General features: G+C 42.9%; 3 protein-coding genes across 6 annotated transcripts in view; 2 read left to right on the forward strand and 1 right to left on the reverse strand.

Moving 5' to 3' along the window:
- Nucleotides 1-12545, reverse strand: part of MYO19 (myosin XIX) — a 54248-nt gene extending 41703 nt beyond the window's left edge. Inside the window, exons 1-2 of the mRNA XM_087717716.1 lie at nucleotides 12539-12545; nucleotides 10199-10233 (exon numbers count right to left, since the gene is read on the reverse strand). Of these exons, the coding sequence (XP_087573842.1) occupies nucleotides 10199-10233; nucleotides 12539-12545 (42 nt within the window). The remainder of the gene's footprint in view (nucleotides 1-10198; nucleotides 10234-12538) is intronic.
- PIGW (phosphatidylinositol glycan anchor biosynthesis class W) lies at nucleotides 1995-8324 on the forward strand. Of its 3 annotated transcripts, none has more exons than XM_014070029.2 (3): nucleotides 1995-2272; nucleotides 4033-4129; nucleotides 6508-8324. In XM_014070029.2, exon 3 carries the CDS (start codon nucleotides 6518-6520, stop codon nucleotides 8027-8029), a length of 1512 nt encoding a protein of 503 aa, XP_013925504.2. In that variant the 5' UTR covers nucleotides 1995-2272; nucleotides 4033-4129; nucleotides 6508-6517; the 3' UTR covers nucleotides 8030-8324. The 3 variants fall into 3 exon arrangements, with proteins under 3 accessions (XP_013925504.2, XP_013925502.2, XP_013925503.2); XM_014070027.2 differs by lacking the exon at nucleotides 1995-2272 and adding an exon at nucleotides 3234-3449; XM_014070028.2 differs by lacking the exon at nucleotides 1995-2272 and adding an exon at nucleotides 3244-3321.
- A 168-nt stretch (nucleotides 12546-12713) lies between the features above and the next one.
- GGNBP2 (gametogenetin binding protein 2) overlaps nucleotides 12714-17121 on the forward strand; it is a 73851-nt gene continuing 69443 nt past the window's right edge. The window contains exon 1 of one of the 2 annotated variants that reach the window (XM_087717119.1): nucleotides 12714-12851. The gene's annotated coding sequence lies outside the window, so the exon portion shown is untranslated. Of the gene's footprint in view, nucleotides 12852-13088; nucleotides 13237-17121 lie in introns of those variants that run through there. The other variant, XM_087717118.1, reaches the window with a different exon arrangement.

Consider the following 17121-nt stretch of genomic DNA (forward strand, 5'->3'; position numbering starts at 1 on the left):
AAGGGTTAGCGTTAGGTTAAGGGTTAGGGTTAGGGTTAGGGTTAGGCTTAGGTTTAGGGTTAGGTTTGGGGGGGTTAGGTTTAGATTTACGCTTTAATTTTAAGTTTACCGCTCATAGCGTGCTGTTTTCGTCGCACTGTGATGACGTCACGTACGCGCTTTCATCGAGCACGCTTTAGTCTACCGCGGTTTTGTGGTGGAACCTTACCAACACTGGATAGAAGCTCTTTGAGTGAAAAACCCTCCTCCCCTTTGATGGATCTATTGAAAAGCTGATGGACACAGAAGACTAGACTACTACAGCATTGTAGCACAAGATCCAATTAAAAATGAAAACTCAGTAATAATTATTTTAAAGATCAGTCTTAGCCTTAGGCCAAATTTGCCCATGGATATTCATCAAAGAAAAATAAAAAGATTAAGTAGAGAAAGCCACAACCGTTGCAAAAGACATGGCGACAAGGCCTGGATTTGAGTTGAATGATGGGGTTCCATTGCTAAGCAGTTCAGCCCAATCTTGACAACACAAGTTGATTGAAGTTAGAAGATTTTTGTCCCAGATTTTTAGTGGGAACATTCCAGATAGCAAATATGAAGCTATGGCCATGATTTATCAAACAGAATATATTTAATTGGGTTCATACACCATATGTAGCCATGAACCCAGGTTTCTTCAAGATTTCACATTTCACCTGTTATGCCAAACTTTTAAATAGATAACATTCTCAAGCAGCCTTTAAAATTCTCCAGGTGCCTTTGCCTAAATCTTTAATGTAAGAAAGTCCTATTGAAATCCATGGGGCTTTTCATATAAACATTTCATTTTATTTTTTTTAAAATGCCACTTTCCTCTGGCTTTGTAACTTTAAAAATTTACCACCAGCTGACCAAACAGGATATTTCAGTTTTTCACATGCTGGAGGTAGATTATCCTTGAGTATAAAAAGTTCTGTTGAGCTATGACATTTGATGAGTACAGGCGGTCCACTTGGAACTATTTTGTGAATGAATGAGCTTATTTTGGACACAGGTGAATTTAAAATTTGGTATTTAAATTCCAGCACTTTTACTTTGACTGCAAAGGTTTGTGTAGAAACACATATACAAGTTGGCTCACCAACACACTACACCAAAAGACAATTTTATTGTTTTTATGTGTATCATCTGAGGTACATTTAAGCCATTATCGTGTGAAAGCTATGATCAACTTTGATGTATTATACTGACCTATATTCATTTCCTATTAAAGGGCCCTACTTGGTTTTTTTTTTAATATAACCTATTGTTACTATTGGATAACTTGCTTTTTTTTTGCAAATGTTGGAATTAAAGGAAAGCCGGGCCTCATAGCTGTCTCTTCTCTTACACAATCTGGCAACTAACTTTTTCCAAAAAACGCTGCTTTTGCCAAGATTTCTCCCCTCCCACGGCTTAGCTTCCCCCAGGAAAGCAAGAAGGAACTTCGTACATGCGCAGGCAAACTTTTGTTCCCTTCTATCTCATCTCCTTTTATTTCTCAAGATTTGAGGGCATATTAAGGGGGCAGACGGAAATTAATCGGTGCTCTGGTTTAGCTATGGAGATTGCGGAGGAGAGGGGGGGGGGTGTCAGAGAAAACAGAGTGAAGTATTGCCCAATCGGACTCACCCGCCGCATATAGATAGATATGGAAAGCGGATAAAGCTAGAATCGGAGTTTCGTGGTGGTCCTGGGGAAGCCGAAGGAAATGTCCTCTAACAACAACCGGGGAAGGAAGGCTGAGGTCGCTCCCTACCGGTCCCAGTCCAGGCAAAGGCGGGGCAGGAGCAAGAGGCGGAGGCTGCTGAATTTGAATCACCAAAAGGCTTGGCTCCCGGGATTGAGCGTCCCGCCTGCGGGATGCGGAGCCCAAAAGCCCCGCGCTTTGGTTCCCCCCCCCCCCGGGAAGTAAAGATTAGCCAAGGACGGTGGCGGAGGGCTTTTGCAAGCGATGCGCGTTTTCCTGCGGGGAAGTCGGGAGTGGGAAAGTCCTGGACTCGGCAAAATTTAAACTTCCCCCGAAAGGCGCAAGCAACCCCTGGGAAAATGCAACACGTGGCTCGTGGAAAGAGCTGCTCGGGAGTGGTATCACGTGCTCGAATGCGTTTCGCCCAGCGGCTTCGCGAAAGGCGCAACTTTTTAGTTTCGTCGATTTTTGACTGTGATTCTTGGTATTACAAGGACGTACCTACGTGTCAATGACTATTTCAACTTCAACTACAACACACGAGCACACAATAGATACAAACTTAAGGTAAACCGCTCCAAACTCGACTGCAGAAAATACGACTTCTGCAACAGAGGGGCCAATGCCTGGAATGCACTACCTGCTACCTGTGGTTTCTTTCCCAAACCCCCAAAACTTTAACCTAAGACTGTCCACTGTCGACCTCACCCCATTCCTAAGAGGTCTTTAAGGGGCGTGCATAAGCGCACCGGCGTGGCTACCGTCCTTGTCGTAATGTTCCTTTTTATTCCTATCCATTTCATGTATACAAAATCATGTTTATACATATGTATGTTGTCTAATACATGCTTCCCTCAATCAATCAATCAATCAATCAGCTGGATTGAAAGGGTCACTAAAGGGCTAGTTTTCTATTTGAAGGGATTCGGTTTACGTAAGGGGAAGGTGTCAACTCAACCGCCTGTAATCTGGAGGAATCGCTTCTAAACGGGTGGAGACGCCAAGCGCAGGATTTGCCGGTTTGGGGTTGTTTCAAGAGTTTTAAAAGGAAGGGCAGGAGAGAGGCGGCTACCCTGGTTGGGATAAGTATCAAAGCCCGTGGTTTCTGTAAGTCCATCAGCCCAAATTGTGTGGAGTAGAGACATGCTCGAAATTTTATAAATGTCAGTGGAAAGACATTTTTCCTACTTGGGATTTTTAAAAAAAATATCTGTGCAAAAAAAAAAAACCATTTAGAGGTTGGGGTCCAAGTTTTAACAAGCCGAGAATAAACTTGTCAACGGGATCTCATTTCGGTGGCTGAGTTCACTTTAAGATTCAATAAGGCTCTGATTCAGATGGACGCGAAGGAATTCATATACATATCATCAGAACATAAATTTGCGTATCGTTTTAATCTTCTAGAATCTAGACTTTTAATAGGAAACGAACATTCATTGCTCAGCGTGGTGAATCAGGCACTACAGTTTAGGAGGATAATTGTTGCTGAAAATGCCGCTAGGAAACGGATTCCTTCTTTACTTTTTTTTGTGTGTGTACGGTGCTGCAGCAGCAGGAAATTTAAAATAGTCCGCAGCGGAAGGCAAAAGAAGAAACTGTATCCCAGGCGTTCAAATGTAATATTCTTTTGAAAGGGCAATTCTTCTCCCTAAGCTGCGTCATCCTGTGGAGGAAATATTCTCAGTTAACCAACTCAAGTCCTATTTATTATTTTTTAAGGAGTTGGTCTCCCCTGGTGACTCATGTAGGTTATTTTTTTCAAAGCATTTCCGGGTGAATATTTGAAAAATGCAGAGATGGGATAACATGCAACTGGATTTTAAACTTTTCTCTCTTCCTGTTGCCATCTCCCAGCCTATCTGAATTAATATTCAAAATTTGGGGATATTTGTAAGCCCGTATTTATTTGTTGTTTCAGAAGGTCAGGATTCAGATTCACTTGCTGCCTAGAGAGCAGCTTCTAAGGGGGTTTGGTTTGAATTTTAAATTTAATGATTTTACCTGTTCCTGTTAAAAGGAAATTAATTTTAAATATTTAAAATTTTCTATGATTCTTGTCATAATTGGGCAGTGCTGGTGTCTGATTGAATACTTAATTGCTTGCTTGATTTTACTGTTTTAAAATATTTTTATTGTCAGCAGTTCAAAGAAATGTGTTCACAATTGTTTTACAAAAAGCATAAATATTATTCTATGCATTGACATTCTAATCATTTTCTGCCCCTTCCTCCTTTATGGGAGAAAAATCTAAACTCCAAATTTCATATTTAGTAATGAGCCCAAAAGAGATTTTGTAGATTCAAAAGAATAACTATTTTGTTTTTCAGGAGAGTGAGGAATTTCTAAGAAATCTGCTGGCCAGGAAAAAAAAACATGCTGAGAACAGTGATGAATCTTCCTTGAATTATCTGCTTACGCAAAGAAGTACTTATTTTTTATTTCTTTGTTAGACTTCTGCTCTACCTTTCTCATAGAGTATTTTCTCTTCCAGTAGTTATATGGAGAAGTAATGAGTTGAAATGGGCCAAGGGATGAATAGAAAATGAGAAGGAAAACGGGGTTAGCTTTATTAACTGAAGGCCTATTGTTTTTCTATGTATATTATGGTGATCATTTCTGGATATCAGAATATATCTTCTTGTACACATCTTTCTCATCTGCTTCCCAAAATTGTTTTTGGGGCTGGAGAAAACCCTTCAGCTCAGCAATTCTGGGCAGAAAGGATGAGTGAGTGTTGTTCCCTTGGCTCATCCTAGACAGACTTCTCAAAATGTGTGGACTTTAAAAGTTTTTAAACAATGGCCCTGCTGAAGAATTCTGAGAATTGAAATTCCACAAATCCGGAGGCTATTGGAGAGAACTTTAGAAGATAACTCATCAGTGGGTCAATGGATTGCCAGAAAAAAAACACGCTCACGTTGCATTTAGTCACATCTGAGGTTTGATGAGCTGCTGAAGATGGTTCAGTGCTTGAAATGCCTTACACAGTGCAAAAATCTTGCATGCCACTCCAATCCAATAGATGTCAGCTGAGAGGATAATATCTGTGGTGGGCTACCTAGGTAGCAGCCAAATGACCTCTCATTTCCTAAGTGTCTCAAGTTATGGCGGCCTTTTATTTATGGACATGTTGAAATAAGATGGCTGGGATGTCGAAATCCAACTTTAATTCCCAGCATAGGTGTCTGCATAAAGTAGAGGGAGTGAGCAGGGACAAGCATTCGGAGACTTCAGCTTGTCCAGAATGCAGCTGTGCGAGCGATTGTGGGTGCACTCTGGTTCACCCACGTTACACCTATCCTCCGCAAGCTGCACTGGCTGCCTATTGGTCTCCGGATACGCTTCAAGGTGCTAGTCGTCACTTATAAAGCCCTTCATGGTATTGGACCTGGGTACTTGAGAGACCGCCTGCTGCCAATCACCTCCACTAGACCAATAAGATCCCACAGACTAGGCCTCCTCCGAATTCCATCTACCGGCCAATGCCGACTGTCTACTACCCGGAGGAGGGCCTTCTCTGTGGCTGCTCCGGCCCTCTGGAACGAGCTCCCCGTGGAGATTCGGACCCTCACCACCCTTCAGGCTTTCCGCAAAGCCCTTAAAACCTGGCTTTTCTGACAGGCCTGGGGCTGACGAGTTCCCACCCCCGCTCGAATTGTGTGGCTGTTGATTGTTTTTTTAAATTCTTTTTGTAGTTGTTTGTCATTGTTTTTCCCTTGTCTGTATCCCCTACCTTTGGATTGTGAGCCGCCCTGAGTCCCTCCGGGAATAGGGCAGCATATAAGTGCAATAAATTTAATTCAATTCAAGCAGTCATACATTCTCCATGATGACTGTAGTTGAATGTCCATAGTTTGGGTTGTCAAAAGCCATTGGTGGATTAAAACAGGATGATCTGGATATGATGGGAAAATGGGCTTGGGTATGTCACTAGAAGCTATTTTCTACCTCAGTTCTTGCCAAATGGTTGTAATTCTACAGTACCTGCTCAAAGCTGTGATCTTCCAGATATGCTGGGAATGACTGCTTGTTGGGGATTCCCTGAGTTATTCCTCTGTATCTGGTATATGTTAACGTGGAGAAAGCCAACCTAAGGATTATTATTATATAAGTGAACCAATTGAGAAATTATCCTAAAAGGTTCAACGAAGACAGGATGGTTCAAGAAAGCTGTGTATGGATTTACCTTTTGTCAAGGGATTCTGAGTTGAAACCAAACAAGGGCACAAGCCATGCTTTACAGATAATTGTTGGCTCACAGCCATTCACTTATGACAACTTCCCCCAAAGGTACTTACAAACCCAAATTTGAGATTCAAATGGCCACTCTGCATTTGTCGTCATTTGCAACAACCCGGCTGCAATTTACAACTTTCAGGCTGGAAACACTTCTCTCTGGCACAAATGCCCATTGCGGACAATGGATTTGTTTAATGACCACAACCACATAGTTCACTTTACTTAACCACTTGCTTAACCAGAGCAAAAAAAGTAATAAAACCGGGCACAGTCACGTGATGAGCCCCTTAATGACTTACAGACATAATTCTGGGTTCATTACAGTGATAAGCCGAGGACTAGCTGGGGAGGTAATACATTATTGCTGATATTTTTCATCAACTGTACCCAAAACAAATGTACTGTCCATTGTTTTGTCCAATAAATCCTCTATTGTACATTCACAAACTGGAAAGAAGTCTCTGAAAGGTGGGAATCTATCACAGTAAACTTAGTTGCTTGGTTTTGATTCCTGTTTTAACTTTCTTGCCATTCTGATTTTTGTTTTACATGTAACTTCGCAGAGGCTGAAAAATGTCACAGCAGCTGGTAAAAGAAGCCTTTCTAAGTAATCTAAATGGAACGACGTTACTTGAAATTTTTGTTGGCTTACCTCTTGCACCATTATGTGTTCTCACTAGAGGACTGCTCCTAATTTTGTACTTTCTCCACAATGGAAGATCTTTATGCTCAATGTATGGTAATTTTTTTCTAGACTTCACTGTTTTAATCATCCCTCCAGTACTTTCCTGTACAATTTTAGCTTCCATACTCCCTTTTGTGATCCTCTCCATTATGGCATTCTGCACAGGCTTGATTTTTCTCATTTATACTAAGCGGACAAATTATGCTCAAGTGTCTCTTAAGCAAATCTTAGATGATTTTCTGAGAACCAACTTGGACCCAGAATACATTCCTGCCATAACCTCGCTTCGAGTGTTCATCAATTTATGGACATCCATTAATATCCTGGCTGTAGACTTCCCACAGTATCCCCGGAGGTATGCCAAAACGGAGTCTTATGGGACAGGAGTGATGGATTTGGGAGTTGGAATATTTGTTTTTGGAAATGGTGTGGTTTGTCCAGAAGTTCGGCTGAAGCCTGGTACAATGCAACACAAATTCTTTTATCTCACAAGGCAGTTGTTGACTGTATGGCCCCTCCTCCTCCTTGGCTTTGGACGACTAATGAGTGTTAAAGCAGCTGACTATTATGAGCATGTCACCGAATATGGTGTGCACTGGAACTTTTTCTTCACTTTAGCTGCTATACGAATGGGTGCATCACTCCTTCTGACTGTATTCCCCGTACACAAAGCCTGGATAGCCTCAGTAATGTTAGCTGTGGTTTATGAATGCTTTCTCGAGATTACACCTCTGAAGATGTTTATTTTGCATGGAAGCAATGGGCAAGATTCAAGGACTGGTTTTTTAAATGCCAACAGAGAGGGCATATTTTCTGTCATCGGTTACCTTGCTATCTACATGGCTAGTGTGCAAGTAGGTTTATATTTATTAGGAAAAAGAACAACAGCAAGAGGGTGGCTTAAAATAATCTGCTACTTTTTACTGGGCATTTTTCTCCTTTTTACATGTCTCTACTTTGCTCAGGTATACATTGACACTGTGTCCCGACGATTGGCAAACCTTTCTTTTTGCATATGGATTATTGCTAGCTGCTTGGTCCCCTTTAGTTGCTTTTTAGTGGTTGATCTTATTCTCGTATTCACAAAGCTGATTGTGGGTGGGGCTGATATTCCTAGTAGTTGGAACATTCTACACTCATCACCATATAAAAAATCTGATTTGGAATTTCGGCACAGAAAAAACGAATCTCAGAGTATGTGCATGATCAATGCTGTGAACAAAAACCAGCTTCTGCACTTTTTGCTAGCCAATGTTTTAACTGGTCTTGTAAATATGCACGTTGATACAGTGCACAGCAGCACACTCTCTGCCATGTTAATTCTGCATTTGTATATGGTTACAAACTGTTTAGTTATGTATATGTTACAAGCAAAAAATATAATTTTAAAATGGTGGTAATTTACAAAACTGCAGGACATACAGTATCTAGGCAGACCCCAGGCATGAACATTGACTTGAAGGAACAAAAATATTGCCAATAAAAATGATACAAGCTGCAATGCCTTTATGAAATATAAAGCCTTGGGTCTTTTTGGATATACACGCATAAGGTGGTATATTGTTTTTAACTGGGATATTTAATACCCCATTTCTGACTTTTGGGAAATGGAATTATTTTAAGCAAGAGAAGACTTCTTGTCAATAATGTGACACACTTTTATGACAATATGAAATATAAAAACCATTATCAGTGGAGTGGGCTGGGAGAATTTTTTTATAGGCGGTTAAAGGATAAAATTGATAAAGACAAAGGCACCTGCTTTGATTCTTATTTTAGAAAAATATATATTTCAATGGTGCAATCAGAACTAGCTTGAAGGTTTCTTATACCTGCTTTACTGTTTCTACTCAACCCAACTGACATATACATTTAGGCTGGTTTTGAAGCCTCAATTGAGAATATGGAAGGTGAATCAAAGTATAAAAATTAAAAACAGCCGTTCTACTTAGGTTTCTGGAAATGGATCAACTGCTACCTACATTAGCTTAGTTTTAATTTACTACTGATTGTGGAGAAAAACATCAACTAATGTTGTAACAAATAATGTAGAAAATAAAGGTCTCATTTCTGAGGTCATAATCTCAGCAATGGGTTCTTTGCAGTGGACCCATGCACAACAAAAGTCATACAATAATGTGCCATTTTTAAGGCCACGCAATAAAGCCATTTGTTGCATTTGTTCTGAGACACAATTTATTTTAAAGCACCAGTATTTATGTAACTGAAACTTGCCAATCACAATGAGAAAATGTGGACTATACAGGTAATTCTCGACTTACAACCATTCGTGACTGTGGTATCTAATTGTCACTAGAAAGAAAGGGACATGAAGAACCAGGTCACTCCATAAGGTCAGTCCCTTTCATACATGTATGCAGTGTTACAATGTACATACAAAGGAACCCTGGCAACTGCTTTCAATATGTATTGTTTGCAATTCTCCCCATCGCTCCCACAAATACCAATACTTGTGAGACAGATGAAATAATTTTCAAATAATTTTGGGCTGCAGCCCTTGGCTATTTTTCTTTTCTAAATAAAATTATGCTTTACATCAGAGGTGTCAAAACTCAAGGCCCAGGGGCCAGATCTGGCCTATGGGGTGCTTAGATATGGCCCGTGAGGCCACCCTGCGCGGTGCCTCTGCCAGCAAAAGCTAAGCTCGGGAGGGCCATGAGCGGCCCTCCCAGGCCTCATTTTCAGCTGCAATGGCTTCCTGCAGCCCTCTACCAGCGAAAATGGAGCTCCGTGTTTTCTGGCAGAGCATTCAGGCCACCACAGGTGTCCCTGACATAAGTGACATCTATCTGGCCACGCCCATCCCAGCCCCTGAAGCCAAACAATTGTGATGCAGCCCTCAATGAAATTGAGTTTTACAACCCTGCTTTACATTGTTATATGCCACTTCCAATTTATTTGTAATGCTAAAATGCTAGATGAAGGAGCCTAGCGAGGTAGATGTCACTGGAGTGACAAATGAAATGGCAAAATACTGGGCAGGCTAGAAGCTAGATACTAACTAGCAGTCCAGGTACAAGCCAAGCTTTGTTAGCAGAACTTCAGCCCTGAAATTGCTTAATGCCAGATTGATCCATATTATGAACGCAACAATATTAAACAGGTAGTCCTCGACTTACAACTGTTTGTTTAGTAACCATTCAAAAGCACTAAAAGAAGTGGCTTCTATCTTTGTTCACACTTAAGGATTGTTGTAGTATCCCCATGGTCATGTGATCAAAATTCAGACACTTGGCAACTGACTCATGACAAGTTGCAGTACTCCTGGGTCATGTAATCACTTTTTGTAACCTTCTGACAAGCAGTCAATGTGGAAACCAGATTCACTTAACAACTGTATTACTAACTTAACAACTGTAGTTATTAACTTAACAACTGTGGCAAGAAAAAATGTAAAATGAAGCAAAACTCACCTAACCCACTTTCTTAACAGAACTTTTGGGCTGAATTATGGTCTTAAGTTGAAAATTACTTATAACCATGGATGGAGAGCATTAGATTACCTTTCTTTCCAAATGGACACAGATGATTACTCTCTTCAGTTTTACCTGAGTGCTGGTACCCAATTCACTGCTAGTATGAGCTTGAATTGTAGAAGCATTTCATCTTTGATTTCACATTCAGGTTTATCTTGTGCTGGACACCTGTATGGAATAGATATTTTTCTGCTCTATTGCTGTGCCATTTCTCAGTCCAGGTTGCAAGAAAAGATCCCATATTTGGCATTGTGCATCTCCAAGCTTTTTAAATATTGATAAGATGTATTTTGAGGGCAAAGCAGGTATACGTTGCACCTCCTTTAAAATATAAGATATATTTGGTGGGGGGGAAGCAAGTTATATATTATCCTCGTTCATTGATAAGGTATACTTTTGGGGGGAAAGCAGGCATACATTATACTTTTTTAACATTGATAAAATATATTGGAAAACAGATATAGGTACCCCTGGGTCATGTAATCACTTTTTGTAACCTTACTTAAATAGTAAGGCAAAATTTGGGAGGAAAGTAGGTATACATATCTTAACTACATGAGAAAGAACAAGGTATATTATACCTTGTTTTAAAAATTGATGCGTTTTGGGGAGAACATACGTTAAGCCTTTAAAATATGGATATACATTATATCTTCTTTCAAATATTGTTAAGGTACAAGTAGCCCTCGACTTACAACAGTTCATTTAGTGACTAATAGATGAGAACCCAGCATTGCCTGGGTATTTATTTATAGGGGGGAAATATCTGGACCAAACATAATTTCTAATGTTGGACTTTCCCCCTTACCAAAGGGATCCCCCTTGTGGAGTACTGTGAAGCCAATACCATGGCAACTCCACTGCACTGCACAGAAGCCATTTTAAGGCACGACAGGCTGTATCTTAACAGAACACACACCATGAGGGGTTTTAGGGGTGTACTTACCCCCAGTCGGTTATAGATGGATGGATGGATGATTCAAAATTACAACAGCACTGAAAAGTGACAGACCATTTTTCACACAATAGTTGCAGCATTCCCGGATTCATTCATGACTGTTGCACCGTCCTGGCATTACGTGATCACATTTTTGTACAAGTAAAGTCAATGGGGAAGCCAGATTCATGTAACCATTTTACTAACTTAAGAACTACAGTGATTCACTTAACAACTGTAGTAAGAAAGGTCATAACATGGGACAAAGTTCACTTAAATATTTTCCTTAGCAATAGAAATTTCGGGCTCAATTGTGGTAGTAAGTTTTTAAGATGTTGAACAGCCGTTTGTCTGAAGTGGTGTAGGGTTTCCTGCCTAAGCAGGGGGTTGGACTAGAAGATCTCCAAGGTCCCTTCCAACTATTCTATTCTAATCCTATTTTATTCTTATTCTAAGTTGAGGACTACCTATATATTTCAGAGGGCACGGCTGCCTCATAATTTTTTTGTATAAGAGACCAAAATGGTTTAAGAGGCCAACAAAGTGTTAAGGACCAGCTCCTATTAATACAATAGCAGAGATGGAAGGTACCTTGGAGGTCTTATAGTCCAATCCCCTGCCTAGGCAGGAAATCCTACACCATTTCAGACAAATGGCTATACAACATCTTCTTAAAGACTTCCACTGTTGGGGCATTCACAACTTCTGGAGGCAACTTCTATTCCACTGATTAATTGTTCTCACTGCCAGGTAATTTCTCCTCAGTTCTAAGTTGCTTCTCTCCTTGATTAGTTTCCACCCATTCCTTCATGTTCTACCCTCAGGTGCCTTGGAAAATAGTTTGACTCCCTCTTCTTTGTGGCAACCCCTGAGAAATTTGGAACACTGCTATCATGTCTCCCCTAGTCCTTCTTTCTCTTAGACTAGACATTCCCAGTTCCTGCAACCGTTCATGTTTTAGTCTCCAGTCCCCTAATCCTCTTTGTTGCTCTTCTCTGCACTCTTTCTAGAGTCTCCACATCTTTTGTACATCGTGGTGACCAAAACTGAATGCCGTATTCCAAGCGTGGCTTTACCAAGGCCTTATAAAGTGGCATTAATACTTCACGTGATCTTGATTCTATCCCTCTGTTTATGCAGGCTAGAACTGTGTTGGCTTTTTTGGCAGCTGCTGCCCACGGCTGGCTCCTATTTAAATGGTTGTCCACTAGGACTCCAAGATTCCTCTCACAGTTACTACTATTGAGGAAGGTACCACCTATACTGTACCTGTGCATTTCGTTTTTCTTGCCTAAATGTAGAACCTTACTTTCTTCACCATTGAATTTCATTTTGTTAGATAGTGCCCAATGTTTAAACTGGATGAGGGAGAACGCTGTCAAAAGCTCCATTTCGCATATAGCGCGAGACCGACGCCGCCTCATCTCCACCTTTTCCCGCTCGAACTATTTCTCGAGGCGGAGGGAACGGCTTACTGAGCATGCGCAACACCTCAGCGTCCCATTCGCTGCGCCGGCGGCAGGGCCTATTTGTGACAGTTTCCAAGAAAGAAAGAAAGGCGGGGAATGGGCTTGCGGGCTCACGTCAGCATTCCTTCTCGCGCATGCGCAGAAGGCCGCAAGCCGGAGCCTCTTTCCGGCCTTACCTATATAAAGGAAACGCTCTTTCCACCCTCCTTTCTTCGATTTGAGCCCCGCGGCGGAAAAGGCGAAGGGGAAGGCCGAGGAAGGGGCGGGCCACGCAAGAGTCATTTACATAAAAAAAGAAGGGGTGGAGCTTGTGGCAAAGGTGACAGCTTGAGCCGAGACACGCCCTGAAAGAGCAGTTAGTCGCCCGGGGGGGGGGAATTGAAAGAGGGCGGGGTTTGGGAGGCCGGGAGGCGGAGCCCGGCGAGCGGTTGGTCAGGGCGGTGGGTGGGGGAAGGCGGGAGGCCTGCCTTCTCCGTCTCTCGCGAGAGGAGGAGGGGGGGCAGGAGGGGCGGGGGCGGAGCCAAAGCCGGACGAGGAGGCTCCATGCTGCCCTCCTGAAAAGGGGAGGGAGGGGGAAGGGAAGAGAGAGAGGCCAAAACACAAAAAAAATCGCCCGTTTCGGCGCTTCGAGGTGTGGCAGTTTCTCCTCCTGCAGCTTCGGTCGCTTCAGCCAATAGGAGAGGCGGGCTGGGGGGAAAAGGAAGGTAAATTTAAATAGAGGTGGAGCCTGTCGGAGCAGTAAGTGGGGCGGGGGGGGGGGAAGAGGAGCAAGGGCGAAGGTTATCCTTTGACCTACACATTGCCTTAATTAATTTATTTTTCTTCCATGTATTTATATCCTGGGGAGGGGAGGGGAAATTCCTGCTCCTAACCTGCTTCCTTTCCAAATGCATAGAGAATATCTCCACCTCCCTGAAGAAGGAGGTGAGGTGGAAACCAATTTCCCCCTAAAAAGCAATTTTCCCCTTTCCCCCCATTATTTGAGGATTCCTTGGGAAACCACCACCACCACCCGTGCAAAATCTGCAATGCCAAAGGCAATTTTCCTCTAAAAAAAGTAATTCCCCCCTTTCGCCCACCCTTGAGGATTCCCTGGCAAAATTCCCCCTGGCAAAATTTGCAATGCCAAAGGCAATTTCCCTCTAAAAAAGTAATTCCCCCCTTTCCCCCATCCTTGAGGATTCCCTGGGAAAATTCCCCCTGGCAAAATTTGCAATGCTAAAAGCAATTTCCTTCTAAAAGAGCCATTCCCCCCCCCCTTTCCTCCCTATTATTTGAGGGTTCCCTGGGAAAATTCCCCTTGGGCAAAATCTGCAATGCCAAAAGCAATTTCCCTCTAAAAAAAGCATCTCCCCCCTCCCTTCCCCTCCATTTGAAGATTCCCTAGGAAAATCTGGAATGCCAAAGGGACGTGTGTGCAAAAGATGCAAAGGAAGTCAAAAGGAGAGAGATAGAGTGAATTAAGCCCTTGATTAAGGGACACCATCCTCTTTTGGAAAAAAAAAGTGGGCAGGCTGCTAGTTTATTTTATTTTATTTATTTAGTTTGTCGCTCCTGTACAAGATAACGGGAATCAGAATAAACATGAATAAGGACACAGGAAATGGGGACAAGGAATGGGGACAAGTAGGACAGGGACGTTAGGCACACCAGGACTTTTTCCTCTGCTTTGAAACAAGCTGTTGTTGGTTTTTTTTGCCCCCTACAGTGTATTGGATGAGTGTGTAGTGTGTAGGTGTACAGGGTAAGCTTAAAACATAATTGCTGGCAGACAGAGCCCTTGATTTCGGTTTGCTAAAATGCAAGTTGATCTGCGTGCAATTCTGGGTTGCTTAGTTCTAGAAGACAGAACATATTTCTCACAGGTGATTTTTTCAAGCTGTTACCAGGTTTGACTTTTGGGTCCTGCTGTAATTTCAGAGAATCTTTGGGTCGGCAGCGTGGAGTTTGGTGTCTTTATTTGGTGCCCTATTTGTATCTCTGCACAGCAAATGTTATTTTTTTTTTGCTAGAAAAAGTGGCCTTCCTCTCCATCGCCTCGTTTGCAATTAGTTGGCAGGCATGCTTTAAAGCAGGGCTCTCCAACCTTGGCAACTTTAAGCCTGGAGGACTTCAGCTCCCAGAATTCCCCAGCCAACTTGGCTGGGGAATTCTGGGAGTTGAAGTCCTCCAGGCTTAAAGTTGCCAAGGTTGGAGATTTGTCGCTAAAGATTTGTGGGTGGCCCATCACTGGAAGGTTTTAAAAATAGACTGGACCGCTTTTTGACCAAGGATGGTATAAAAGTCTCCTGCTTTGAGAAAGGGGCTGGACTAAAAGACCTCCGGTGTCCCTTCCAGCCCTATGATTCTGTGTTCTATCTTGTAAATGGTAACATTTGGAGTTGTGGTGTGAAGTTGTTTCGGCTTAGCCTGTTGTGTGAACTCAACCGACAATCTGATCTTAAATAAGGTAAACTCAACCCTGGCACAAATCTGTGATACAGGTAGTCCTCCACTTACAGCCACAATTCAGCCCAACATTTCTGTTGTTAAGTGAGAAAATGTGTTAGGCTTTGTGACTTTTCTTGTCACATTTGTTAAGTGAATCATTGCTGTTGTTCAGTTAGTAACCGGGTTGTTAAGTCAATCTGGCTTCCCCATTGACTTTACTTGTCAGAAAATCTCAAGAGAAGATCACATGATTGTTGGACACGTCATAAATAGGAACCAGTTGTCCAACATCTGCCTGTAAATCACATAACCATAGGGACGTTGCAACTGTCATAAATGTTCACAAAATGTTCATTGTTGTTGTTAGTTGTGAAGTCATGTCTGACCCATCGCAACCTTGGACTATGGATCACGTTTCTCCAGGCCTTCCTGTCCTCTACCATCCTCTGGAGTCCATTTAAGCTCACGCCGACTGCGTCGGAGACTCCATCCAGCCACCTCCTTCTCTGCTGTCCCCTTCTTCTTCTTTTGCCCTCCATCTTCCCCAGCATGAGGCTCTTCTCCAGGGAGTCCTTCCTTCTCCTTAGGTGGCCAAAGTCTTTGAGTTTCCTCTTCAGGATCTGGCCTTCTAAAGAGCAATCAGGGTGGATCTCCTCCAGGACTGACTGTTCGGATGGCCTTGTAGTCCAAGGGGCTTGCAGGAATCTTCTCCAGCACCACAGCTCAAAGGCCTCCATTCTTTGGTTCTCGGCCTTCCTTATGGCCCATCTTTCACACCCATCCATTGCAACTGGGAAAACCACAGCTTTGATTATATGCACTTTGTTACTTAACTACACATGTGTCAGTAATGTGTGGGTGTGCGCTGGTCAGAATGTCATAAAACCCCAGGATATGCGACCATCGCGGCCCCATGGACAACGTTTCTCCAGGCCTTCCTGTCCTCTACCATCCTCTGAAGTGCATTTAAGCTCACGCTGACTGCTTCCAGCCACCTCCTTCTCTGCCGTCCCCTTCTTCTTTTGCCCTCCGTCTTTCCCAGCATTAGGCTCTTCTCCAGGGAGTCCTTCTTTCTCATTAGGTGGCCAAAGTATTTGAGTTTCATATCAAAACGCGACAAAACATGATCCACCAGTGTTGGGTTTCCATTTTGTTTACTATCAGTTCGCTTGTGTGTGCTCGCGCAACGCTTCTGCACATGCGCAGAAGCATCCGGGTGGGTGGGGGGAGCCTACCGCCTCCGCCACTACCGGTTCACCCGATCCGGGGCGAACTAGCAGAAACCCCCCTCTACAACCCACTCCGGTATCTTTGCCATGAAAACTCCACGAGAATGTTCATAACTCAATTCTCCCCCCCCCCCCCGGGTACCGCTGTAACTTTGAACGATCACTAAACTAATTGTTGTAAAACAAGGACTTCCTTGCGTATTATATGGTGTGGTTGTTTTTTTTTGTGTGTGTGTGTGTCTTCGGATCTGCGTTGTCTCCTGGTGATTCCCTGGGCAAGTCTGTGCAGTTTTCTTGGCAGGGTTTCTCAACCGTGGCTTGCCACGTCTGCCTTCCTAGAACCGAGAGTGACTGGCCCAAGGTAAACCAGCTGGTTTTATGCCTAAGGCAGGATTAGAACTCAGCTTTCCAGTTTTTCGCCCGGTTGCCTTCACCACTAAACCAGACTGGCTCTCCTCATATATATCTCTAGGTGCCCAAAATATTTGCACATGCATTGTAAAATATGTGGTAGGCCCTGAGTGTAGATAAGGAGTTACGGGTATGGTTGGGAATATGCATTTCAGGACTATGCTGGCAAAGATTCAGCAGAAGTGTGGTAGCATCTGTCCTGGCTGAGCCATTTGATTCAAAGGCATATTTACTCGATGGTGAGTGAATGGCTACATCAATATTAATACATTAAGCTTTCATGCGCTGCATCCTGCTTTGTCGGCTACACAGTTGAGCGGCAGCTCGCAAAAGCTTATATCTTTGAATATTTATTTAGCGTATGGCATATCATACAAGAGTGGGGAGGGAATGGAGATTTTGCAGTATCCTTCCCCCTGGAGTGGGGAGAGAATGGAGATTTTGCACTATCCTTCCCCCTGGAGTGAGGGGGGAATGGAGATTTTGCAGTATCCTTCCCTTGGAGTGGGGAGGAAATGG

This window comes from Thamnophis sirtalis, unplaced genomic scaffold (assembly GCF_051295495.1).
Source record: "Thamnophis sirtalis isolate CommonGarterSnake01/CBP01778 unplaced genomic scaffold, rThaSir2_p1.2 scaffold_6, whole genome shotgun sequence".
Lineage (NCBI taxonomy): Eukaryota > Metazoa > Chordata > Lepidosauria > Squamata > Natricidae > Thamnophis > Thamnophis sirtalis.